Genomic DNA, 24,870 nt, shown 5'->3' on the forward strand with positions numbered 1-24,870 from the left:
AACAACAACAACAACAACAACATTGCTACCAAATTATTGCGTGACTCCTGTTTGCCTATATCACATTCTACACATACACAAAGCTATTAAGAAAAGCAGTTCTGAGGTTTGCAATGCTATGAATTATCTGCATCATTCTCAGGAGTCAGCTCTAGCTCTTATTTCTCAGTTTATTATCATGTATCATAAAGTTACCACTATGGAAGTGTTGGTAAAATACAAATGCATTGAAATTAAATTGGTTAACTGATTGAAAAGGCAGGTTAATGAACTAAAAATTACTTGATTCGGTGACAGCCAAAACAAAAATGCATTTTTCAGAGGAGTTTTATCATGGAACAACAAGAATGGCCAATATATTTTTTTTTCCTGTTTCGTTTATCCATAAGCCTGCATATATGCCTGCCAATAATAATAATAATAATACTCTTTCTTTTCTTTTCTTTTTTTAAAAAGTAAGTTGATTGTCTGGGCCAAAAATTCGATTTGGCCTTGCTCAGAAAACAACCACATAGCACTACTTTATATTCTGTTGCTTAGAAAACACTATAGTTCTAAATTCATTGAGTGAAGCTTACTCCCAAGTAATACGTTTTAAGATAAAATAATGTTCAGTGCCAAATAAAAAGCAGTGTCTTCAGAAAAAAAAATAGCAATGTTTTAGTAACCTTCAAAAAGTTGATAGGTCTGTAATTATCCTACTATCATTAGTCTTTTGATGCTTTGCAGATACACAATAATCTATGCAGATGTATGATCATCTAAACCCTCTTTCTCAACTAATTAGTTGAATTTTTAACAGTTTTTTAAACATACAGCAGCATTAAATGTAAGCCATAATCTATTTAACAAAATGAGATAAACTGTTCTATATAATAGGCTTGAGTGAGCTGACATGCTTAATTAGTTTTATCTATTTTACACAATAATCTATTTGTTCCACCAACTTACTGCACATTTATAATGCTGAAAACGATTACTGTGGCATTAGTAATCTTTCCACTAGAAGTGGGATATGACTCGGTCGAAGATTTAACAATGAATAAGTTTATTAGAGCTGAGGGAAATGGCTGTTTCCCATTGTAACTTTGTTTCATCCAAGCACAACACACTTGAAGGAAGTGTGCAATACCTCCCAGAGGCTTTAAAAAGGGAGGGAATGAATAGACAGTTCTAATCCTTGGGAGCAAAGGAGCTTTACATCTCATAGACATAAGCTCCCCAAGCCTGGGGAAGCTCACTCACTCCTGGTCATTTTGTCCCATCAGGTGAAGTACAAGATGGTGGCCACCCATCCCTAGTCCAAATGCTATCTAGAATGGTCATTTAATCTTGGTTAGGGATGAGGAAGAAATTTACGTTTCCATTAAATATGAATCTACCAAATTCACACTTTCCCAAACAAACTTTTTTGGGAAACCCTTTGGGAAATGAAAGAATGTTGATCCTCCCCCCACTCCTAGATCATTGGTCCATCACAAATTACTAGCATAAGCCTATGTGTGGAATTGGACTTAACATGCTAAAATCATAGAAAGCAGCCTCATACCATTTGTCCGTCTACTGTTTATCCACCAAGCTCAGTTTTGTATATACAGTCGTACCTTGGATCCTGAATGCCTTGCAAGTCGAACGTTTTGGCTCCTGAATGCCACAAACTCGGAAGTGAGTGTTCCGGTTTGCAAACGTTGTTTGGAACCTGAACATCCAACACGGCTTCTGATTGAGTGCAGGAAGCTCCTGCAGCCAATCGGAAGCCACACCTTGGTTGTCGAACATTTTCAGAAGTCAAACAGGCTTTGGGAACGGATTCCGTTCGACAACCAAGGTATGACCATCAGTGGCTCTCCAGATTCTAAGACCAAGGTCATCACTATCACCTACTATCAGATTCTTTTTTAGAACAGGTGCTGGAGATGGAACCTGGATCTTCTCCATGCAAAACATCTGTCCTGTCACTCAGCTATGGTCTCTAGCAATATCCCTGGGAAACTGAGGAGCATAGAAAGCTACCTCATACTGAATCAGACCAGTGGATGATCTAGCTCAATAGCTACACAAACTGGTAGCTGTCCAGAGTTTCAGAGGAATTTCTCAGTGGTAACTGGAGATGCACAGGGATTAAACCTGGGACCTTCTGCATGCAAAGCAGATGTTCTGCCATTGAGCTCTTCCCCTGACTAAGGCTGCAACCCCATTTCTACTTACCTGGTAGTAAGCCCCACAGAGTTCAATAGCATTTATGCCTCAGTAGACACAGTTAGAAGGGATGCGGGTGGCGCTGTGGGTTAAACCACAGAGCCTTGGACTTGCCAATCAGAAGGTCAGCAGTTTGAATCCCCACAACGGGGTGAGCTCCCGTTGCTCAGTCCCTGCTCCTGCCAACCTAGCAGTTTGAAAGCACGTCAAAGTGCAAGTAGATAAATAGGTACCACTCCAGCGGGAAATTAAACTGCATTTCCGTGCACTGCTCTGGTTCGCCAGAAGCGGCTTAGTCATGCTGGCCACATGACCCGGAAGCTGTATGCCGGCTCCCTCAGCCAATAAAGCGAGATGAGCGCCGCAACCCCAGAGTCGTCTGCGACTAGACCTAATGGTCAGGGGTCCCTTTACCTTTAGACACAGTTAGGCGTGTGTTGTAAACCTCTCCTGTTGACACTGGTGGCATAAAAACAAATGTTTGACTTTCGATGGGATCATTTCTCAAAAGAGCAGTACGTGTTTCTCCTAGAAGCTGCAGTGACAATTCTGTGGTACAAGCTACATTTCACAAGCAACACTGCTGGTTTTTCTTATGGTGCTGTGACTCCAGAACCCTTCTGGAAAGCAATGCCACTATGAATTTATATTTCCACCTACTCAGTAACAGGGAGATTGAGTGCAGATTCATTGCTTGGAAGCAGAAACCCCCTGGGCTCCACAATCATGTTGACTAACATATCCCTTGCCCTTTCTCCTTTCACTCTTGCACTCCCATCTCTGGTGTGTGTTCTCACCTTATTTCACCCCTCACATTTTCCCAGGCAGAAGCCCTCCTCCTTTCCTTTTTTTCTCATTCACACTCTGGAGTGTCTTTCCAAATCAGTTTCTTCTTCCACCACAACAGTCAATTGGTCATTCCAGGAAGACTTTAAATCAACGGTGCTGCATTCGGCAATTAAATTCTGTCTCCTCAAAACTTCAAGAATTTGTTAGTGTTTCTATCCAACTAACAAAAAATGCTGGGGGTGAGGAAATAGTATCTTTCCCCATGAAATTCTCTCTGTAAAACAGTTAGCTTAAAGCTTTCAGCACCATCCCCAACCTGACCTGTTGTATGCCCCAATTCAAGCTCAAGAATCTTCTTGTTTTAGCCAAAATGCTAATCATCTGTGCTTTGCACTACAATGTGAAATTCCAGCTCTTCTCGTAAGAGGATTCCTTTCCACAATCTATTTGCCAGGCAAAAATTGATCTGCTAAAACTACTTCATGGTGACTTCACCATCTAAAAAAGTAGCATGTGAATCAGCTTTTATCGATCATGAAGTTTTTTTGTTTTGTTTTTTTAATGAAGGAGAGCCTCTCATTCTTTTACCATGATTTTAATGTTACTTAAACCCTATATGCCTGAACAAATAAGGATTCAAAGTTTGAAGAGTTGGGGGTACAGAAGCCCTGCCCCAGTGTTGGCTCCTCTAAGGTTCCTCTCAGACTTTCTCATAGACTTCCAGCTGAAGGTACTTAGAAGCTGTCATGTGATCAGGAATATCGAGTCCCATGAAGGCCTAGCAGTGCTGCTGCCCTGCCCTGCTACAAGCCACCATTTTGAATTTTCCCCAGCACCACAAGGGTCCAGCTCTGGGATGTTGTGGGAATTTTTTTAAAAAACAGTGGCTAGGTGGGAGCCAAGGGAGAGTATTTTGCCAGGGGTCCACTTAACGTGGAGCTGGCCATTTATACTTGGTGGACACATTTATTATTATTATTATTATTATTATTATTATTAGCCAGACATTCACATCCATATGTAGAATGGGCCTTCCCACTGTAAAGGTAAAATGCTTGACCAGGTAACTGAGGCTTCTTTAAATGTCATGTAAAACAATATTCTTTTAAAAAAGGGGACGAGAGCTGAAATCTAACAATGATTTATGCTGGCTTTGTTTTCCCATTATGGGCAAAGCGTTTTGCTTTCTCGGCAGGATGCCCCATGAACTTGTAAATGAGGGTGGAATTCCTTTCTTCCCCTCTGAGCAATATCTACACAAAAAGGCTAGTAATATGGCAAACAGGTGTGGCTGCGTTTTTCACCCTAACAAACGGCCGCGTCATGTTTATGTGCCTGATAAATAATGAATGGCACTTTGCTTAAAAGACAAACAAGCATATTTTCCATCAGCTGACTGATGAGTCCAAATAGCGTTTCGAACATGTTTTTCAAAGGGAAGGCTTCAGGTTGAGGAATGAGATGAAGATAAACTGCTACCCAACGTTTGCCGGCAATCAGGCAGAATGAGAAAAGTTGCCTCTTTGGCCACTTTGCCGACTCATGGAATTATTTGCATTTGATAAATGCGTTCCCTTCAGAGCGTAAGATAAAATCATAAATAGGCAATGAAACAGTGGCTGGGCTCAGCAAGAGAGATCCATATGTGTAAGCAGCCCCTGGCAATGGGAAAACTGCACGTTCACATCTGGATTCATACGGCAACACCCCATGGAGTTTCCAGATGCATCTTTTGAGGCAAAGGGCAATGCATATTGGAAGACATTGGTTGTTATGCCAGACTAGTTGCCTGTAGTTTTCTATTCATGTATTTATTTCATCACATTTTTATTCCACCACACTTCCAAGGAATTAATGTTTCTCCACCTCCCTTTTTCTCTCTGTCTCAGAGAGAGAGAAAGAGAGAGAAGGAGAAACAAGCCCAGGGTGACCCAGTGAGCTTCAACTGCAGCTAAATCAGAGCCTGGGGGTGGAGGACATACATTAATTCCGTGTCCTTCTTGTTGCTCAGATCTTTTGTGCCAGTTTTTTGTGTTTTTTTAAGCCTGCAATACTACAAAACTCAAGCCGAGGAAAGTAAGATAAATAACAATTAGCCATCTTTTCTTTGTAGAAGCACCATCTGTGCAATGCCGGCAATCACAGGGTGTTAACGAGAGCCGTTCATTTACCCACTTTGCATTCAATGCAGAATTGGCACTGTTTGATAACGAATGCACCCCTTTTGTTTAGCAATCACGATTCATTGTGCTTATAATTTAGCGATCACAGTGTTCTTAAGCTCTGCTAATTAATGTTGCAGCTGCATTCCGAGATTATGCAAGAAACATATTTCTAGTTATAATGAAGTTCTTTCACAGCTTCTCCCACCAGAAGAGAATTGGTTTTAACCATTTTACAAGCTTGCTCGGAGTGGGTCCTGTGTAGTAATAGAACTCATTAATTGCCTTCAAACAAAGGGAACGTTTCTGTGTTACACACTAACAAATCTGGGTTTGCTCCCAGAGGACCACAAAGACAGAGGGTGCCTCTTGCTAGCCATCTGACAAGTGTGCATGTATGTGCACGATGCACATACTGTACACTCCCATTTTCCATAGTCACACTTTACATTGTTAAGTTTACATTTTTTAAAATATAGATGCCTAAGTAACCAAATATATGGCAAAGCCTTAAGAGAAAATGTTCTCCCTCTTGCAGGGGTGCCAACTTGAATAAAATATTATGGGGGCCCAGGTAGGCCCCGCCCAATGCAATTGATTACATAACACAGTGTATATACAACATTTGAATGGGAATGCCCACAAAGTTTGTGGGGGCTCAGCCTCCTCAAATATTTTATTGTGGGGGTCAAAGCCCCCACATCCCCTGGGAGTTGACTCCTATGTCCCCTTATTATTGCCCCCAGCTTATCCCCATATGGGTTAATCCAATTTGGGAAGATTTACATTGTTGCTGTTGTTGCAAATGCAAATGGAATGGGCAGTGCATTAAAGGAATTTTTTTACTAACCTCTTATTAAATCCTACTGATCACCCATTGTGAGTCTGGAGTTGGGGGGAGCCAAGGCTTCTCCATTGACCAGTGCCGTCTTTACCTGGGGGTGCAAGGGGTGTGGGGCACCCGGGCATCGAAATCTGGCGGGCACCAGGCACCCACCGCTGAAGCCGCCTAAGTGTATTGTGTTGAGCTGCTTTGCGGCAGCGGGGTCAGCGGCACCTTTGACACAACTGATCTTGCACCGCATGCCTACTAATGCTGCTGCAGGGAGAGCTCTCTGGAAAGTCTCGCTCACCAAAGCCAGGAGGAGGAGGAGTGACAGGCAAGAGGGAGAGACAGACAGAAAGAGAATGCGCCTTTCTAGCGACGGGAGCATGCACAGGCTACGGAAGAAGAACTCGCAGGGCCCCTCCCAGCTCCTCTATAAATAAGGTTGCTCCCACAATGAAAGGCTGCCTGAGACAGCTCTCCCACGCATTATTTATTTATTTATTTATTTATTATTTGATTTTATTTATACCCCTCCCTCCCCGGCCAAGACCGGGCTCAGGGCGGCTAACATCAGGTATAAAAACAATTGATTAAAATACAACTTAAAAACAAGATTAAAATACTACCTAAAATGCATCCTCATTTCAGTGGAAGCCCAGATCAAAAACTGGGGAGAAAAAAGTCAGATCTTCACCAAGGCCAACTATCTAGACTGGTCCTACGTGGGCCAGAAAAGCCAGGGAAGTCCCCAAATAGGGGTTCCATCACAGAAGGAAAGGGAAAGAGGGGGAGGGGATCAGGCTGGTTCCAAGCCAAAGGCCAGGCAGAACAACTCTGTCTTACAGGCCCTGCAGAAAGAAATCAGATCCCGTAGGGCCCTGGTCTCATGAGACAGAGCGTTCCACCAGGCCGGAGGCAGTGTTGAAAAGGCCCTGGCTCTGGTTGAGGCTAATCTTACTTCCTTAGGGCCCGGGACCCCTAGAGTGTTGCTATTTATGGACCTTAAGGTCCTCCATGGGGCATGCGCACAATGTCCGCTCATCTCATCTTTCAGACACCCCCCTATGACCGTAAGCACATGCGTGGAGTCTTTACACCGACTCCCAATGTTTTCTTTGTCTTCTTTGGAAAAGCTGGTTTTAAACAAAATACACACATGAAAACTCCTTTTGGAGCTGTTCAGGCGTGAGTGCTATTTATCAAATGATAATAGTGACATGTTGTTTTTGTTTTTGTTGTTAAGTCGTTTAGTCGTGTCCGACTCTTCGTGACCCCATGGACCAGAGCATGCCAGGCACTCCTGTCTTCCACTGCCTCCCGCAGTTTGGTCAAACTCATGCTGGTAGCTTCGAGAACACTGTCCAACCATCTCATCCTCTGTCGTCCCCTTCTCCTTGTGCCCTCCATCTTTCCCAACATCAGGGTCTTTTCCAGGGAGTCTTCTCTTCTCATGAGGTGGTCAAAGTATTGGAGCCTCAGCTTCAGGATCTGTCCTTCCAGTGAGCACTCAGGACTGATTTCCTTAAGAATGGATAGGTTTGATCTTCTTGCAGTCCATGGGACTCTCAAGAGTCTCCTCCAGCACATAAGACATAGTAAAAGTATGTGACATAGTGACATAAGGCATAGTAAAAGTTAATTTGGAGGCTAAACTAAATTTGGGGGTGCTGGGCGGATCTTTGCACCCCGGCAGCGCATATGCTAAAGACGGCCCTGCCATTGACTACAATGTCGGGTGGTGGTGGTTCTGTTTCATGGGCAACTTTGTATAGAGCCATTCTCAGTACATGCTGCAGACAGAGAAACACACGCTCAGGAGATCTGGATTATTGGTATCTCATTTGTTTGCTGGGTTTTGCTGCTGGATGTACACCAAGGATCTTTAGCCAACCTCAGCTTTCCAATGAAGGTACATGCAACATGGGAAACCAGCAGCCTCTCCCATGCAGGTCTTGGTCATGGTTCCCAAATTACATGACTAATGTCTGACATAGGTCTCTAGGATCATGTAGGTTCTTTTCATCCTGGCATCTGCTGTGGTGGGGCTTACATGGAAAGTTTCCACATGATCTAAGCAAGTTTTGCAATGCAGGTCACCAGACCTTTCTGATGTAGCGTGAGGCCTGACTATGGATGGTGGAAAGCAATCTGAGAATCTGACAAGAGAATAAGGGTCAAAGTGAGGACCTGTTGTCCTGCTGTAATGTGTGAAGCATGTCTTGTAGTGGGAGGAATTCTGAATTTCAGAAGGGGAATACATTTAGATCAATTCAGCATAGAAACTATGATAATGAAGGCACCTGGTTCATACAAATCAGCTGCAGATTGATGGACACATTAAATGCAGAAGTGTGGGAGCTCCTTTCTTATGCAGCAGCTGAAACCATTAAAATGTTACACATCAACAGTTGTTGGAAGCTGCCCAGAGTGGCTGGGGAAACCCAGCCAGATGGGCGGGGTATAAATAATAAATTATTATTAATTATTATTATTGTTGTTGTTGCATGGAACAGTTTTCATGTGGCTGCATTTCAAGGGATTAACAACACCAATGTTTGCTTGTGTGAACCAGGCTTTAGATACAGCATGGCAGACAAGAATTTGTTTAATTTTAAGAAGGGGCTATTGCTGATGTCATATCACATGCCCTATGGCCTTGTTCACCAATTGCTCAATGTAACCTTTCAGGAGTATCAAAGACGAAAGGCCCTGATGCAGCCACTGCTCATTAAAAGTGATCTTATTGATAAGATGTTGGACTCGTCAGCTTTACTACAGTGTATGCATCATGGAAGGAATGAAACAATCCCACTCTTTGAAGTCTTTTAAGAACTGCAATGCCACTAGCTCTATCCAGCTGTCCAGATGCAGGCGTGCATCCAAGGGAGAAGACTTTAAAGATTGCAAAATCTCATTAAACTCAACACAGGCATCGGCGGTGACATCAGTGTTGGATTTACATATAAGCTAAACAAGCTATAGCTTAGGGTGCCAATTTCTTGGGGGGCCCCAAAAAAAATTAAAGGGGAAAAAACTGGATGTATATTTCCAAAATATAAGATAAAAAACAAATAAAACCTACATACAGTTAGAGCTTAATAATTATCGTATTTCACTATTAATATACTTCTTAATTTTATTTCAGTTCAACAATTACTTTGATGAAATGCATATTTTGTTATGTGCAAATGGCTTTAGATACCTATTAGGTCCATAAATTACCATATAGCATATATTCAACAACAAAAAACAAACAGTGACAATTTGTTGTTGACAAAGGACAGCTGGACATATAAAGGGCCCCATTACCTTCAGTAGCTTAGGGCCTCATCAAACCTAAATCCGGACCTGGCTGACATTGTCATGATAAGAATAGGCAGTTATTGGACATCCATTCTAAAAGTCATACTCTTAAAAGTGGTCCCTTATTTTAAATGTGTTTGCTCATTCGCTGCGATGGCACTCCCGTGTATTTTCCATTTGAAGATGGATGAACGGCTCTTTCCTCCTTCCTTCCGAAAGAGCCGCTTTTCATTTCATTTGTGCTGCGGAGATCATCTTACTCCCTTTACATATTTTAAATTCATTGTGTGTGGAGCAAGCTGTTCCCTGCAAAAAAATAAAATAAAATAATGCATGCTGCAACGTTATCAATCAATTCATCTTTAAGACACCCCAGCACTGTTTCATGTTTTTGGTGACAAAGACTGGTTGTGTTGGTTTTCTAGAATTTAACTATGTGGGATAGAACAACAAAGGTTTTGGCAATATCCCCAGTGGGACCTGCACCTCCCCAAACTTGGCATTGACAGAAGCATCTCCTCCTCCCTCTGCAGCCACCCCTCCATTCAGGCACCCAAAGTTATCATTGCTGCTCAGAGGGACATAGTAGACAAGTGAGCAGGCAATATTTCTGCCTCTCACTTTCTTTCCTGCTTACTGTCAAGCAAGCATGGTAAAGATTGGCAGCAGGTCCAGGGGTTGGCGGTGGGCTGCCCTAATGTGCCCAGGGTTGGCTGCTTCCCTGAGGAGATACAGGCTCGTATCTAATCAGATAATGCCTCCTTGGGAGATTTGTGTGTAAAGCACAGCATGCAAATTTCCCAGGCTGAAAAACGTGGACCAGGAATTATCACACAGCCTTCGTCAGGCTCCATTCACTACCACTGTGCAATTGCTCAGAAGGAAGAATAGAATTTGGAATGAAGAACTGCCTTCAGTTCTTTCTGAAAGATCTCCATTGGCTACCTATATGTTTCTAGGTGGGATTTAAAGTGCAGGTATCAACCTTTAATTAGCCGTAAACAACTTGGGACCCAGTTATCTGAAGCAAATGTTAGCCTCTCCCAGCGTTAGCCTCCCTGGGCTCATAGTTCTGGAAGGATGCTGTCCATGGGGTCACATCAGGTGATGACATGAGGCAGTGTCTTCTGCATGGTGGCACCCTGATTACAGAATGCCCTCCTTCTGGAAGCATGACTGGCACTGATATGGCTAGCATTTCAGCATCAAATAAAAACTTAACTGTTTGCTTAACCCTTTGTAGGATTTTAATTTGCCACTGCAATGGGAGCCATAGTAGGCTGTCTGGGGTTTTTAATTACTGATTTTATGTTTGTTTTATCTGCTCCTCCACCTCTGTTTGTTGATTGTGGTTGCTTTAAACTGAAGTGTAAGCTTGAGATCTTATTTTATTTTTTTACTACTGCTACAACTACTTATTTTATCCAGTACCTTTCTTGTAAAGCACTTTGGGTCTGTGTGTTTTATAGGAAAGTGGATTATTAAAAAATGTACAAAGAGAAGTATTTCTAATTTTATTGAGCCTTTGAACTTCCAGCAACAATTGTAATTTGGATTTTTAGCAAAGCGACCAGCTCAGTTTTGCAGTTGATTCATTTCCTTACTTTTATCATTCACTAGTGTTTTACCAAATCTAAACAAATCTTCTGCTCATACTTTTCTTCAGTTTGATGTATGTTTTATAACCAACTCTGTTTGTGAGCCGGCAGATATCCTACACACATAACTTTTATCCTGTTGTGACAGGGACCTCCAGGAGCAGCTGGTGCCGAAGGAAGGCAGGGTGAAAAAGGAGCAAAGGTAAAATTGATGCATTTTATGCTACAAAAATAGTGTGTTGTTTTTTCCTGCATGCTGTGGTTGGTGTCAGCTGCAGAGAAATTGCCTTTTCTTTTCATGCTCCTAGCTTCTGCCCCTTAGCATCCTAAGTCAAGTGTAAATGATATTTGCTTACTTTCTTTTCTAACTGTGCACGGGGCCAATGCACATGAAAAGATGAGCTGGTAATTATAAAGCCAGAGGCTTGTTACAGTGTCAGTTTGCCCCTTATTAGTGGCCACATGATAAGAAGCCTGCGCACATTGTATCCATGTTCCACACTGTATTTGCAATTGAATTTGCAATTACCGAATGATAAACAGGGTTCTGGCGACAAAATACAGATTGACACCTGACTGGCGGCGTTCACAGTTAGCCCACATCTTGGGCTAGGCATGCTAGAAGAAAATAGGAAGAGCAGGACTATGTGGACTGACACACAGCATTTCTGCACCTCCACAACACAGAGAAGAAAGCTCCTTCCTGCAGCAGTTCCACAAAGGCAGTAACCCAAAAGATTATTGTAACTGGCAGGAAATCCTCCATATTCACACCCATCTTGTTTTGATCTAAAAATGCATACAAATTGAGGAATGGGGAGGAGGGGCCATGGAAGAATGTCCAGTGCCCTTCCTTTTGTTTGAGAAGTGGACCATACTTTAAGATGCATGGCTCTAGATCAGCAGTTCTCAACCTGTGGGTCCCAAGATGTTGTTGGACTACAACTCCCATCATCCCTGAGCTAGGGGTGATGGGAGTTGTAGTTCAACAACATCTGGGGACCCACAGGTTGAGAAAGGCTGCTCTAGATGCCTTTGAACCACAGCCAGTCATGGACATATTGAAAGTGTGCACAGGAGATACATGTTTTCAAATACCTGTTTTGCCCAGTCACAGTTCTTCTGAAGTTTAAAGAGAACTTATACAATGGGGCTTCCTTCCAGTTACATTTGGGACAAGCAAGGTTACCCAGGGCAGAGAATTTGGACAGAAAAATGGAAAGAAACTGGGCCAGTACTTTGTACCCTGATCCTCTGAACGCATAAGAACACAGGCTGACCAATCCCTTCTCACACTCTGTTTTTTCATCTTTAAATGCAACGGCCAAACAATCCATTGACATCACTTTACCTGTTTTGTAGGGGGAACCTGGTTCAGAAGGTGCTCCAGGAAAAACAGGCCCAGTTGGACCTCAAGGCCCTTCAGGGAAACCTGGCCCAGAAGGTCTTCGGGGTATTCCTGGCCCCGTGGTGAGTACACTGATTGCAACATGTTAGCATCTCTCGCTTCTTGCATTCCATGATTAGCTCTTACCTAAAAAATTCTAATTTGTCTTTCCTATAGGGAGAACAAGGTCTACCCGGAGCACCAGGTCAAGATGGTCCTCCAGGTCCCATGGTGAGCACCTTTCCTTATGGGGCTAACTGTTAGGGATGCTAACTGTTACAGACCAAGTTGGGCATTTCTGCTGGATTTTGTAGCTGGAAACGGCGATGGGAGAAGTATTAATGATTTGTCACACATCCTGAAAAATTTAAACTTTGGTTACTCTCAAAGTTCAGATTGAACTTTGCCGTAGATGCTGACTCCATGCTATTTCCAATGGACTGCATCTGTGAGGAGAATACCAAACCTAAGATAAAGTAGGAGGACAGAACATGCTGCAGGTGAAAATTGTGTTCTGCATCTCAGAAGCCTTTAAAAAAGAAAATGTACCATCGCTATTTCACTTTTTGTCCATGAATTATGTATTTGCCTGGGCTTTCTGCATCTAATGATATCCTAAAGAAGAAATGGAAAAGATACACACTGAATAATGTTTTTGCACATGAAGAGTTAGGGCTGTTTTCAATCTGAACTTGGTTGAAGGGGTCACTTACCATTCCTAACAATACAGTGATTTCACAGATGTCTGCTGCCAGCAGGCAACCAGCAGTCAGAATGCACTGAGAGCCCAACCCTATGTATGCTTCCTTTAAAGTAAGTCCCACTGAATTCAGTAGGGTTACTTCCAAGTAAGCTTGTATATGATTGCAGCCCAAGTCACTTCAGACCCCTATCCCCAGCCCCTCAGTTCTCCACAAGCAGGTGCTCAATGAGTCCTTATCGTACATTCTTATAAGTGTGTCTAGGGTTGCAGCTTAGTAGACCTGAGTTTGGCTTTCCCCAATATTATTCCATACAAATAATATCAATAGCATTCCTTCTACAGACTGAGGAAAAAATTAAGATGCATTTATTAAGTTTTCGAAGACAACAAGCAAGACAAACAGCAGTGAAACAATGAACAATAGCTGTGTGGAACACGTTAGTGCGGTGGGAATAAAATTAACAAAAGGTTCAATACATTTTTGCAGACATCATAATAAAATAGATTCTTTAAAGGGACATTTTAGAATGTCTCAATGTCTTAATGTTGTATTTAATCTTGTTTTTAAGTTGTATTCATTCAACTTGTTTTTATTATTGCTTGTTAGCCGCCCTGAGCTATTATTATTATTATTAGAGTCACATATCAATAAGGTAACCTCACCATATAGAGACATGTGTCATTGGGGGTACATGCAGGACATGGTTTTTATTTATAAAGCATTAGGGCTTCCTGGGTATGTTTAGAAACCAAAAACTATTGTGGTATTTAAATGGATGATGAGTTTGGGCCTGTCCCATCAAAGATCAGGTGAAGTCAATCCATAGTTATATTTTGGTCCAGGTTGAGGCAGGCCTCCATCCCCACCTTGGGAACCCTTGTGGGAAATTTGACAACAATAACTTGAGAGTCGGCCAAACTTTAGCCAAAAAAATGGGTGGAGTCACACCAAAGTCTGCCATCAGCCTGCTTTCTTGAATCAAAATGGTTCTTGGTGACCAAACATGAACAAAGACTGTTCTCCACCCTCTCCCCGCAAACTTTCGTGTCAGGAACGTCTTGAGAGGCAGTTGAAGCCATGCCAAAAATTGGGTAAAGTCACACCAAAGTCATGTTTTGGTCCACCATCTTGATTCAAAATGACAGCCAGCAACCAAATCTTAATGTAGGTCCCCACCCCCACCTTGGGAACCTGTCTGGCAAGTTTGGGAATGATATCTTGAGAGGTGTCTGAACTGATGCCACCCCCCCCCCCATGGGTAAAATCACATCAAAGTCAGTTTTCAATCCTCATCTTGATTCAAAATGGCAGGCAGCATCCAAACATCGATGGCCACTGCTCCCACCTCTGGAACCCTCATGCCGAATTTGGTGACAATATCTCAGGAGGCAGCAAAACCTGTAGTAAACAAATGTACAGAGAAACCATTTTCCAAAATATATAGTAGATATAAATGGAAACCATAAAACATCCAAATGGACTCATTTGTAACCCCTCTTAGAACCATCTTATGATGGTTTAAATTCTCAGACAAAGCAATGTCCCACAATGTCTCAAACCATCTATCCTTAGAGGAAACTTATGCAGACTTCCATGTCGTGGATCAAGATGCACACACACACTGTTACACTCAACAGTCTCCTTCTTTTCCCCTCGATGAACATTTGATCAGTGCTGTCATCCAACAGTGCTGATCACCTGTTGGAGGAGACCCTGGGAGGGTGTTTGCAACTGGCTTCCATTTCCCTGGCAGGCAATCAGCATTGCCAGAGATGATAACATGGATTTTGTTTCTAAAATTTCTATTTCTAAAATTCAGGGCACAAAGGTTGTTGAGCTGTTTTGCAGAAATCGATCAAGAGATCCTGGACATTTTGCCGATTTCCCATATTTTCCTCCCAGACCCTATTGCCACTGGTTAAATCCTGTCCCTGCCCCTAATGTTGAGTGCTGCTCTCAGGGTTCAGGAGCATTGAATATGCACCCCATTCACTCAGGTGGTGGGTGGGTAAAACTGCCCAAAAGCAAAACTAAGAAAACAGGAACATCGAAAACTTGTTCAAATGGTTCGTGCATCAGTGAGTCTCTTCAGAACCAGACTGGGACCTTTAAATGTCATTTAAGGTGGGTTCAAAATGGCGTACGCCATTAGTGCAATGAACTACTCCGATCTGCGCTCATTGTAAGGTCACTTTGCTTAAGGTCACCTTTTGCCCTGCGGTGCGTGCTCCAACATTGCCCATTGAATGCTGCAAGATGTGATTATGCCTGCACAATAGGGCCTTTTTGTGGTTCAGGTAAATATCACAAAATTACAAAATAAAGTCATGCCTCTATTTAACGTGCTTGTCCTTGATATCCGTAGGGTCCACCTGGCTTGCCTGGCTTGAAAGGAGATCCAGGTTCCAAGGGTGAAAAGGTGTGTGAAAATTTGTCCTTCGTATGTAACCCAAACAAAAAGTACTTGATGCATCCGTTAACTCTCATAATGTAGTGATTTATTTGTTTTAAATTTGATGTAGCCCATTCATTTTTTAAAGTTGTTTTTTTAAAAAATATATATATAAAATTAACTGCAATCTTTAATTTGGATATTTTCCAGGGGCATCCTGGTTTGATTGGTCTGATCGGACCTCCAGGAGAACAGGGAGAAAAGGGTGACAGGGGTCTGCCGGGCCCCCAGGGAGCCACTGGAGCAAAAGGAGATGGAGTTAGTAAAAAACACAGACTTTTTTCTTATTGGTTTCATTCCTGTTAACTGACCAGCCTCTCTCCAAACTAGCATATTCTTGCATAGTTCTGGGTATATAGAACAAATCTGTTCAGCACTGGAAAAAAAATTAGATTTATGAGGGCAGATGAATAGCAGAACCACAATCTGCTCTGACAATGGAAACTCTTTAAATAAGGAAAGCCGGGAAATGTGAGCTCCTATATTTTACTACTGAGCTATTTTCCTTTTAAAAGATGTCAATTAAATACTCTGGGGGCAGCTCAGCTCTGTTTCATTTCAGCAGTGCTTGCATGGGAGAATTTCCTTTTGGGTTGTGTCTACTTTTTTGTGCAATTACCAAAAAAAAAAAAAAAGAAAGAAAGAAAGAAAGAAAAAAGAAAAGAAAAAGAAAACACTTTGGAAAACATAGTTCAAAAATAATTGTAGAAGACCACACTAACAGAGAGAAAAAGAAAACTGTGAGCTCAAAACACAGAAGACTAGTATACAAGATGTTTGCAAATGTACCTTCTGTTAAATTAAAGCCTTAATAGTAATAGTGATCTCATATCATCACAGTGGATTTAAGGGCATCCCTCATCCCCATAAGCCAGTAATTGGGAGCCTGTGTTAATTATTTCTGTCTGATTAAATGCTATTGGCTTATTCATCAGTGTGACATACCAATTTTTCCTAACCCTATGCTTGTTTTGAAGATTTCTCTTTATTTTCCCACTCATTTGCCACAATGTCGCTAACGACACCCAACAAATTTCTGTTTGCTTTCTTGTGCAACCCTTCAAATTGTTTAAGAGATTTGTGGGTTAAATGAAATCTCAGTTCTTACGATACTTTTGATATTTACAAAAAAAACAACAACCCTGTTTTTCAATATTTCTCATCCATAGTATGCAAAACAAAACAAAACAAGCAAGCAAGCCTGCATTCTTGGCTTGATAGAACTCCAGCAGTTTCACTTGCAACTCGCTGTCTATGTAATTTTTAGCACCAATAGAGTCAGGTTCTCAGCTTTCAGAGAGTGTCTAGAGTAACTTGACTTTGTACATCTTCTTTTTCAAGGGAATTCCTGGTGCTGCTGGCCCACTTGGTCCTCCTGGTCCACCTGGCTTACCTGTAAGTAGCCGCATCCAGCATGTCTCCTGCCATGCCCATCAGTTTTGACATTTGCACCTTGGCAAATACAACATCGTCTAATGATACCTACCTTTTTCTTTTTTCTTTTAGGGACCCCAAGGACCCAAAGGCTCTAAAGGTTCAACAGTAAGTCACTTTGTTCTCAAATTCATCTTTCTTTTTCCATTGCTGATTGTTATTTGTTCCAGTTGGTTACAAAATGACCACTAATACGGTGTCCCTTGTACTCCTTCATAGGGTCCTGGTGGTCAGAAGGGTGATGGCGGTTTACCTGGACCTCCTGGACCTCCTGTAAGTAAAATGGATACTTACCCAATGAATTTTGCAAGTGTTATGCTAGTTATTGGCTGAAAACCACATCCTCTTGATGAGGATTCATGTTCTGTGTATCTATAGCTCCTTGCCGCTTTCTACAACTAGCAAAACAGTAAACAACTTATGGGAAAAAATAGTGAAATGGTGAAAATTTCCCTGATTAGTACAGGTCACCAAAATTTATTGTTTATTTTTAGGATTGCCTGGGTGGAAAATTTTACTTGCTTAATCAGGGAACACTAGATACACATCAAATAGCAGGGATTGGCAAGAGTTTCATGCAGAGCTTGCAGTCTCGTAAGATTTCTCTCTCTCCCTCTTTGCAATTATTGACATTTTAAACCCAACATTTAAATTGGCTTTTATAAGTTACACTAATAGGTAATCTGTCAATGTCCACATTTCCGTGTATGAATATTTGATCAGGCCTACTTGAAGCACATATTTCATAGTCAAATGCTGCAGCAGTAATATCAGGCTAAGTTATCAAATTGGTGTGAAATAAAGAACGCACTGATTTTCTGATACACAGCATTGACTCTGGCCTGATTTTTAAGTGCAACTTGTTTGTAAATACAAAACAGCAATTACCCTCATCAGCTCTTTGTCTATGGGCCTAATGTGTGACACAGACCAAATGCAACTCAGCTGTCAGTTATAATAATTTTAATAATCATAAGTATTAGCTATGGAAGCCAAACAGTGGCTCAGTAAAACTCCTGTCTGTCTGTCTGTCTCTGCAAATACAAGGGAGTTGCCAGGCCACAATATGTAGCTGTTGGGCTTTCCTTCTCCTCTTCCTCCTCCTCCTCCTATATTATTTTTTATTCCACCTTTTTCCCTGATAGAACTGAAGTCAGCTCAGTGGGTCACAAGTATAAATGAGTGAGCCATTATAGCTCGGAAATAAGCCAAAGCATTTTATTTATTTTTTAATAACAAGAAAAATACTAAACCACCAGAAAGTAGCTTGGTCCTGTTCTGAGTGAGTCCACATTCAGAGCTGCACCCTCCAGCTATGCAAAGCTGTTGACCAACAGAGAAAGTGGAGGTTTTGAGGCCTTCCCCTTCCCTTAGCTGTCACAGGCTTAACATGGCCCTGAATGGGACAAATGTACTTCTTTTGCCACCTGAATGTGGAAGTCTGAAGGGCCAAAAATCAGAAGGGGGAAGCCCTGCAGAGAACCCCTGGGAATCCTCTGTGATGTGTGGGCTTCCAATTGTCACCTTGATGCTGCAGTCTTGCTTTTAAGAGGATTTTGTTTTTACCCCTGAATCCAAGTGAATAGCTTAATATCCCTTAGGCTTTTTACGCAATTTTGTGTGACTTTCTAAAAAAAAAATGGCAGAGAAAGGTCATTGCTTTTGCTTTCCCCAGGGCCCTCCGGGTGAGGTGATTCAACCTTTGCCGATCCAGTCACCCAAAAAGACCAGAAGATCTTCAGATGCCATGATGTCTGATGCAGCTGACAGCATCTTGGATTACACCGACGGCATGGAGGAGATCTTTGGCTCACTTAACTCTCTGAAGCAGGACATTGAGCACATGAAATACCCAATGGGGACTCAGAACAATCCAGCCCGAACATGCAAGGATCTCCAGCTTTGTCACCCAGACTTCCCAGATGGTATGTTAATGTTACATGACAAAAGGCAAATGCGCTGAAGTTGTGATTTGCTAAACTATAATGTCAGGTCATTTATTCTAGTTATATGGCTAATAAAGCCTCTAAAAAGAACTAAATAAAATGCCTATTAAATCCATTCATGCAGGGTTTTTTTTAAAAAGCCCTTAGTACTTTAGCACCACCTGAAGAAACTTTGTTTCGGGGGCGGGGGGCTGTTAGCTTGTTTATGGGTGGACGAGGGAGGATGGCATCTCCCCTTATGAAATATTTGCTGAAGAAGTAAAAATAATTCACCTTTACTGTGCAGGAAAAGTGCTACGTGGTACTGTGAATATCAATTTGTTTTAAATAGCATGATCAAAGACAGACACTCCAAGTGTTCAGGGATTATAACTCTACACAATGGTGATAAAGGAGGAGAATCCAAAACTTGGCAGCATGGCTGAAGAGCAATTTCAGAAGAGGAAAGGGGATTGCGTACTTAGCAGGGATTGTTGCCATAGGTTGTCCAGACATTATCATGGGACATCTGCAGAGAGGTCTTCCGAGACCAGCCAAAGGTGGTATTGATGGTGGGAGATTGGTGGTAGTGGTGGCGATGATGAGAGAATTACCACATGAATAATAATTATCAGCTTTGTTCCTGCTTCAGCTGAGGCAAAGGTTTTGTTGGGCCCAAGAATAGGGCCCAACAAACTGAATAGGGTGCGCAACCCCCTAAACTCAGCCTTCTAATTTCCCTGGAACCACTAAAATGGCTGAGTGGGAAGAATGGATAAGAAAGATGGTGGACTATGCACAATTGGCAAAGTCAGCAGCCAAAATAAGAAAACCTAATGAGGATTGTTTTGTGGGAGAATGGAAGTCTTTTTTGGGCGGGGGCACTTAAAGAAATACTATAGAATGATGATCTCGTAAGCAGGATTTCAACTATGAGCAACAGAAGGAATTAGAGATTATTGAATTGTTATTATGGTCCAAGAGATAGAAGATAGGGTGCGGCAAAGGGGGAGAAATGAAAACACCATGGAAAATGGGGTGGGAAGTCAACAGAAGAAAAGAAATTATTCTGTATTGGAGTGTATATGTGAAAATGTAATAAAATATAACAGAAAAAATGGCTGAGTGGGCCAGGATTGACTTGCAGGGGTCAGGCAGTGACCATAAGAAGACTTGGCATATGTCCCAAAGCAGCTTACAGAAAAAAGAAAACATACTCAATTTAAAATGCATAGTAGAACCATAGAACAACATTCATGATGCAAAGGTTTCCTGAAATAATGCTGTTTAAACCTGAGGTCTGAAACTTAGCAGAGACGGTGTCTGCCTGATTTCTAGTGGGAAGGAATTGCAAAGAGTAGGGTCTCCTACACTGAAGGTATTGTATGTTTCCTTCTTGACATGAATCATACTTCTGGTTTATGAGGGACCAAATCATGGTTCTCCCCCAGATCATCTCTGTGATTGAGGTGGGACAGTCAGGCAAGGCAGTCTTTAAGATATCCTGAGCCCAAGTTGTTCAAGGCTTTGAACCTGGTCCAAGAAGCAGATTGGAAGCCAGTGCAGGTCTCTAACAGCAGTAAAATGTGCTGGCAGTAGTCTGTTCCCATCACCAGTCCAGCCTCAGATTTCTGCACCAGCTATAGCTGAAGCTTCCAGACCCAACGACAGCCCCACATTAAACAGCAAATATATACAGTACTTTCATTTAAATAGCATTTATATCACTAATATTTACTACGTTCGGCTGCAGTAGGTTGTAGAGCAATAGAAAACAGGCCATGTTGTTCAAGAGGAATCTGATTTATAATTCTCTGTCTTAGCTGGAATTTTCTTTAACCCTATGGCAAGGCTTAAATGAAGAGACTAGCATTCACGCTGCCTTTCTGCTTTCATATTCCTTTTATCATGTGATGTTTCCCCCCTTTTATCAAGTATATTTTAGTTACTGTATAGAACATGTTCGTTTCATTGCAAAGAAAAAAGAGATGTGGTCTTGAGGAGGAATTAAGCAGGTCTTATGAGAAGCTGCATAAGGTGAACAGAGCCGGCAGTTCATAATAATCACCACACAAAAATTCAAACAGTTTATAACAGTTATATTTTATTGCTTATTGACCCAGTCTTAGGTTTTGATAGCCTCAAAGGCAATATTGTTTTTATTGTGTCAAAGCTGCACTTGTACCTGAAGGGTGATATTTCCTTCAGACTCAGCTTTCCCCCTCTTCCACTTTACTCTTTGTACCTTTCTGTTGGAACTGCACCACTTCTTGTTAAGGATATCATATGGTTGCTTATTTACCCATGTCAAAAATCCCTTTTCCTTAGAAAGCTAGCACATCAGGGAGCATCTAGCCTCCTTCCTGACCTGCAGGTTTTCTACATGCAGGGAGCATTCGAATACATGAGAACTATTCAAGAATGTGATTCCTCCTTTACATTCTAAAGTAGCACAGTCCTGGGAGAGCAAACCATATTTATAATTGTGTAAAGCAATTCTTGCTCATTACAGTGGTGCTGATTTATGTATGTATCACAGATCTCCCTCCTCCTCCCCCCCTCAGGCTGTATGCCTGATAGAGGTTCGATTCTGGACCTGCTGTTCAACCTACTTAGCCGGTTTCTCACTCCACGGGTGCTGTGCCCCTGAGGAAAAAGTCGTTGTTGACCAGTGTATTTGTCTGCTGTGGTTCTGACTCCCACGCAGTGTCGCTGTAAAGTCCTTCAAAAATTGTTGCCTACGTTTTCTGAAGCACAAGATAAATGTGCAAGCCTATATTGCGAGAACAGAAAATAATAGGGAGGGCATTTTATTCTGTGCAAAGGTACAAAATGTCTAATCTCATCACTGCATTTTTTTTTTACAACCTCATTTAGATGGCAGTAAAGGCTGAGCATCGGCTTAATGAATTATTGGAAGTAATTCCCCTTCTTCTTCATTTCACAGGAGAGTATTGGATTGATCCTAACCAGGGCTGTTCCGGGGACTCTTTCAAAGTGTATTGTAATTTCACAGCAGGAGGAGAAACTTGCATATATCCAGATAAGAAGTCAGAAGGAGTAAGTACCCATCTTCCCCGCATTTGTTGTTGACGGTTCCTACTGTGCTGCTTCAAGATTGTGACTAAAACAGGGGGGGAAATCCTGTCACATTTTTGTTCATGTGCCTTTCCTTGCAGGATAATTACTCCATTACATTTACATAAATTTGAACAAAGCAGTGAAGTGATAATACAGTGTTAGCAGAGATCGGAGGCCCTCCCCAGTCCCTCATGCAGCGCAGATGTAAGCTGACTGCACCTGCTTGCCACAACATTTCTTTTCCTTCTCACACCACAGCTGTGTAGCCATTTCTAATGAGGACATGAAGCTCAGGCTCCATCCTGGAAAATAAAGTCATGTTTTTCCCCCCGTTCTTATTTTTCTTAACCCTTTCTGGAGGACCATTTCGGTGTGTGCATGCGAGCTGCTTCTTTGCTCCTTCTCACAGAAAGCGGGCGACAACTCTTCTCGCTCGATCTCCTTGTCTGACTACAGTTTACATGGGGCATCTCCACACTCAAGCCCAAAACCTGCTGAAGGGATTCATGCACAGAATCAGATCTCTGCATTGTTTTGCTAAGGGTGGAAAGCTAATTTTATTTCTGGTCCAATGCGTTCACTCATTCTGGTTCTGCTCTGTCCTGTTCCTACACTATTCCATAATTACTATTTTTTATTTTTTTAAATCTGCATGAAAGTTCACATTTTAATCTGTATTTAAATACAGAATTTTATGTTTATCTCTTAATGCACATTTCAATATATTATTATTTATTTTTACAAAGTAATAATCATAAATAAAAATAAAAATAAAAATGTGCACCCCACCAACAAGACCATTCCATTGTAACTATCCAACCTCCCCAAATTTGAACACCTCTTGCAATGGCTTGACCCCTTTCCATCTTAACAGTACGAATTCTATTAATGATAAATTACCATGTGCCATTAAAGTAAGATGGGGAATATGCAGGAGAAATCATTTTGAGTTACATATTTCTAAAGTTATCTTTTCTCCAAACATGATTTTCTTCTTGGATTGAGAGCCATCAGCACAAATTAAATGTGTGCCCAAAGGACTGTTGGGCAGGATAGACAACTTTGGCCATATCCAACAGGGCTGTTCTTCTCCTACTACGAAATATGAAGTATTGAAATCAGATTCTGTGGCTTCTCAAAATAAGATATCAAACATTGTCCAAAGCACACTCTGCCCTATGAGCACCGGCTATGGGAAGTCTAGTTCTTCATTGGCAAAGCAACCAATTGCATTAGCTCCTAAGGCGCAAGGGATCTACACCCCACTCCTGCTAATTAGCAAGCTAGACATCTACTTCTTCAGACTTCTGCTCCAACTGGGACAGCTGGAGCAACAGCGTGACCACACCCCTTCCAGCTCACTGAAACCCCCTCATCTGACATGATGTGTGCAAGCAATAATAATAATAATTATTATTATTATTATTATTATTATTATTATTATTATTATTTATACCCTGCCCCTCTGGCTGGGTTTCCCCAGCCACTCTGAGCGGCTTCCAACAAAATATTAAAATACAATCATCTGTTAAACATTAAAAGCTTCCCTAAACAGGGCTGCCTTCAGGTGTCTTCTAAATGTTAGGTAATTGTTTATTTCCTTGACATCTGGTGGGATGGCGTTCCACAGGGCGGGTGCCACTACCAAGAAGGCCCTCTGCCTGGTTCCCTGTAACTTGGCTTCTCTCAGTGAGGGAACCGCCAGAAGGCCCTCGGCGCTGGACCTCAGTGTCCAGGTAGAACGATGGGGGTGGAGATGCTCCTTCAGGTATACTGGACCGAGGCTGTTTAGGGCTTTAAAGGTCAGCACCAGCACTTTGAATTGTGCTCGGAAACTGTCAATTTCTGCTGTGTGGCAGCTCCAGCAGCTCCTGTGCTTTAAGCCCATCCTTGGAGAAAGAGGGGGAGGAGGATGGAGGAGATTCTAATGGCCCAACTCTCTTAGGGACTGTCCCTTCGAGCTCTGTGCCTTCCTACAGCTCTTCCGCCATCTCTGACTGCCTAGATTCTTCCTCTTATTCCGCCTGCAGCCTCACGGGTGGCACAGAACCCCACATATTGCCGCCCCCTTCCCCTGGATCATCCTCCTGCTCCTCTGCCCACCCTTAGGACTCCTGCCTGTCCCTGATAAATATTCAGAGGATATGGGCAGTTCAATTCACAGAGGAGAAGTTGAAGGAGGAAATTCCATTTAAACTCCAAAGGAAAGCTCTAAGCATCTTCCATGAGGACCCAGGACATCTTCCCTAACAGGCACTGATCAGACTGAGACTGTACAGCTGAAATCTATGTTAGCTTTTAATGGTCCATCCCTCTACCTTACAGGAAGACATAACTGTTTCAATTAGGATCACAAGACTATATAACATTTGAAGGGAGCCCAAGACCATCTGGGCAGACCCTCTGCCAAGAGACAAAGTACTTGCAACCGGTTTCCCACAGATCTGTCTGAACAATCCAATTAATGTATCTGGTTATTTAATATGTAATCTGAGAATTGGATATAAATTTCTATCTGCAGAACTGCAAATATGATTAGAACTAGGCACAGAGCCCAGGCGTTGTCGTCTTCTTTTTTAAAAAAAGGAGATTAATTTAGCAGTGTTTATGTAAAACTCTGTTAATTCCCACTCATTTCTTGCCGACATAATTAACACTTGCCGTATCTGATCTTCTCTTGCAGGTAAGGATTTCATCATGGCCAAAGGAAAATCCAGGAACCTGGTTTAGTGAATTTAAGAGAGGCAAGCTGGTAAGTCATAATATCTTTACTCTGGAATTAATAGGCAACTGAGTCCATACTCGCGTGCCCAGGTCCAGCAAAATCAATCAGAGGGTGAAAAACATGCAGGTTCACTTTTTCTGGGTCTGGCGCAAAAGACAATTGGCCATTTGCAACCACACCCAAGAACGAGACAGAAAAAAATGAACTGAACTCAGGACACACAAACCCCAAACATCTCTCTGTGGAGGTGGGGCTCTGAAAGCACAGCACAAAATTAATCTC

The 24,870-nt window shown here is 42.0% G+C and overlaps 1 protein-coding gene across 4 annotated transcripts in view; it reads left to right on the top strand.

Moving 5' to 3' along the window:
* Window positions 1-24,870, top strand: part of COL11A1 (collagen type XI alpha 1 chain) — a 253,111-nt gene that overhangs the window by 220,740 nt on the left and 7,501 nt on the right. For all 4 annotated transcript variants that reach the window (XM_083620394.1, XM_083620396.1, XM_083620393.1 and 1 more), the window contains 11 exons: window positions 11,029-11,082; window positions 12,243-12,350; window positions 12,445-12,498; window positions 15,337-15,390; window positions 15,574-15,681; window positions 16,765-16,818; window positions 16,930-16,965; window positions 17,077-17,130; window positions 18,533-18,782; window positions 21,730-21,842; window positions 24,547-24,615. In XM_083620394.1, coding sequence (XP_083476520.1) covers window positions 11,029-11,082; window positions 12,243-12,350; window positions 12,445-12,498; window positions 15,337-15,390; window positions 15,574-15,681; window positions 16,765-16,818; window positions 16,930-16,965; window positions 17,077-17,130; window positions 18,533-18,782; window positions 21,730-21,842; window positions 24,547-24,615 — 954 coding nt within the window. The remainder of the gene's footprint in view (window positions 1-11,028; window positions 11,083-12,242; window positions 12,351-12,444; window positions 12,499-15,336; window positions 15,391-15,573; window positions 15,682-16,764; window positions 16,819-16,929; window positions 16,966-17,076; window positions 17,131-18,532; window positions 18,783-21,729; window positions 21,843-24,546; window positions 24,616-24,870) is intronic.

The sequence above is a fragment of the Podarcis filfolensis genome (assembly GCF_964270895.1).
Source record: "Podarcis filfolensis genome assembly, chromosome: 6".
NCBI lineage: Eukaryota > Metazoa > Chordata > Lepidosauria > Squamata > Lacertidae > Podarcis > Podarcis filfolensis.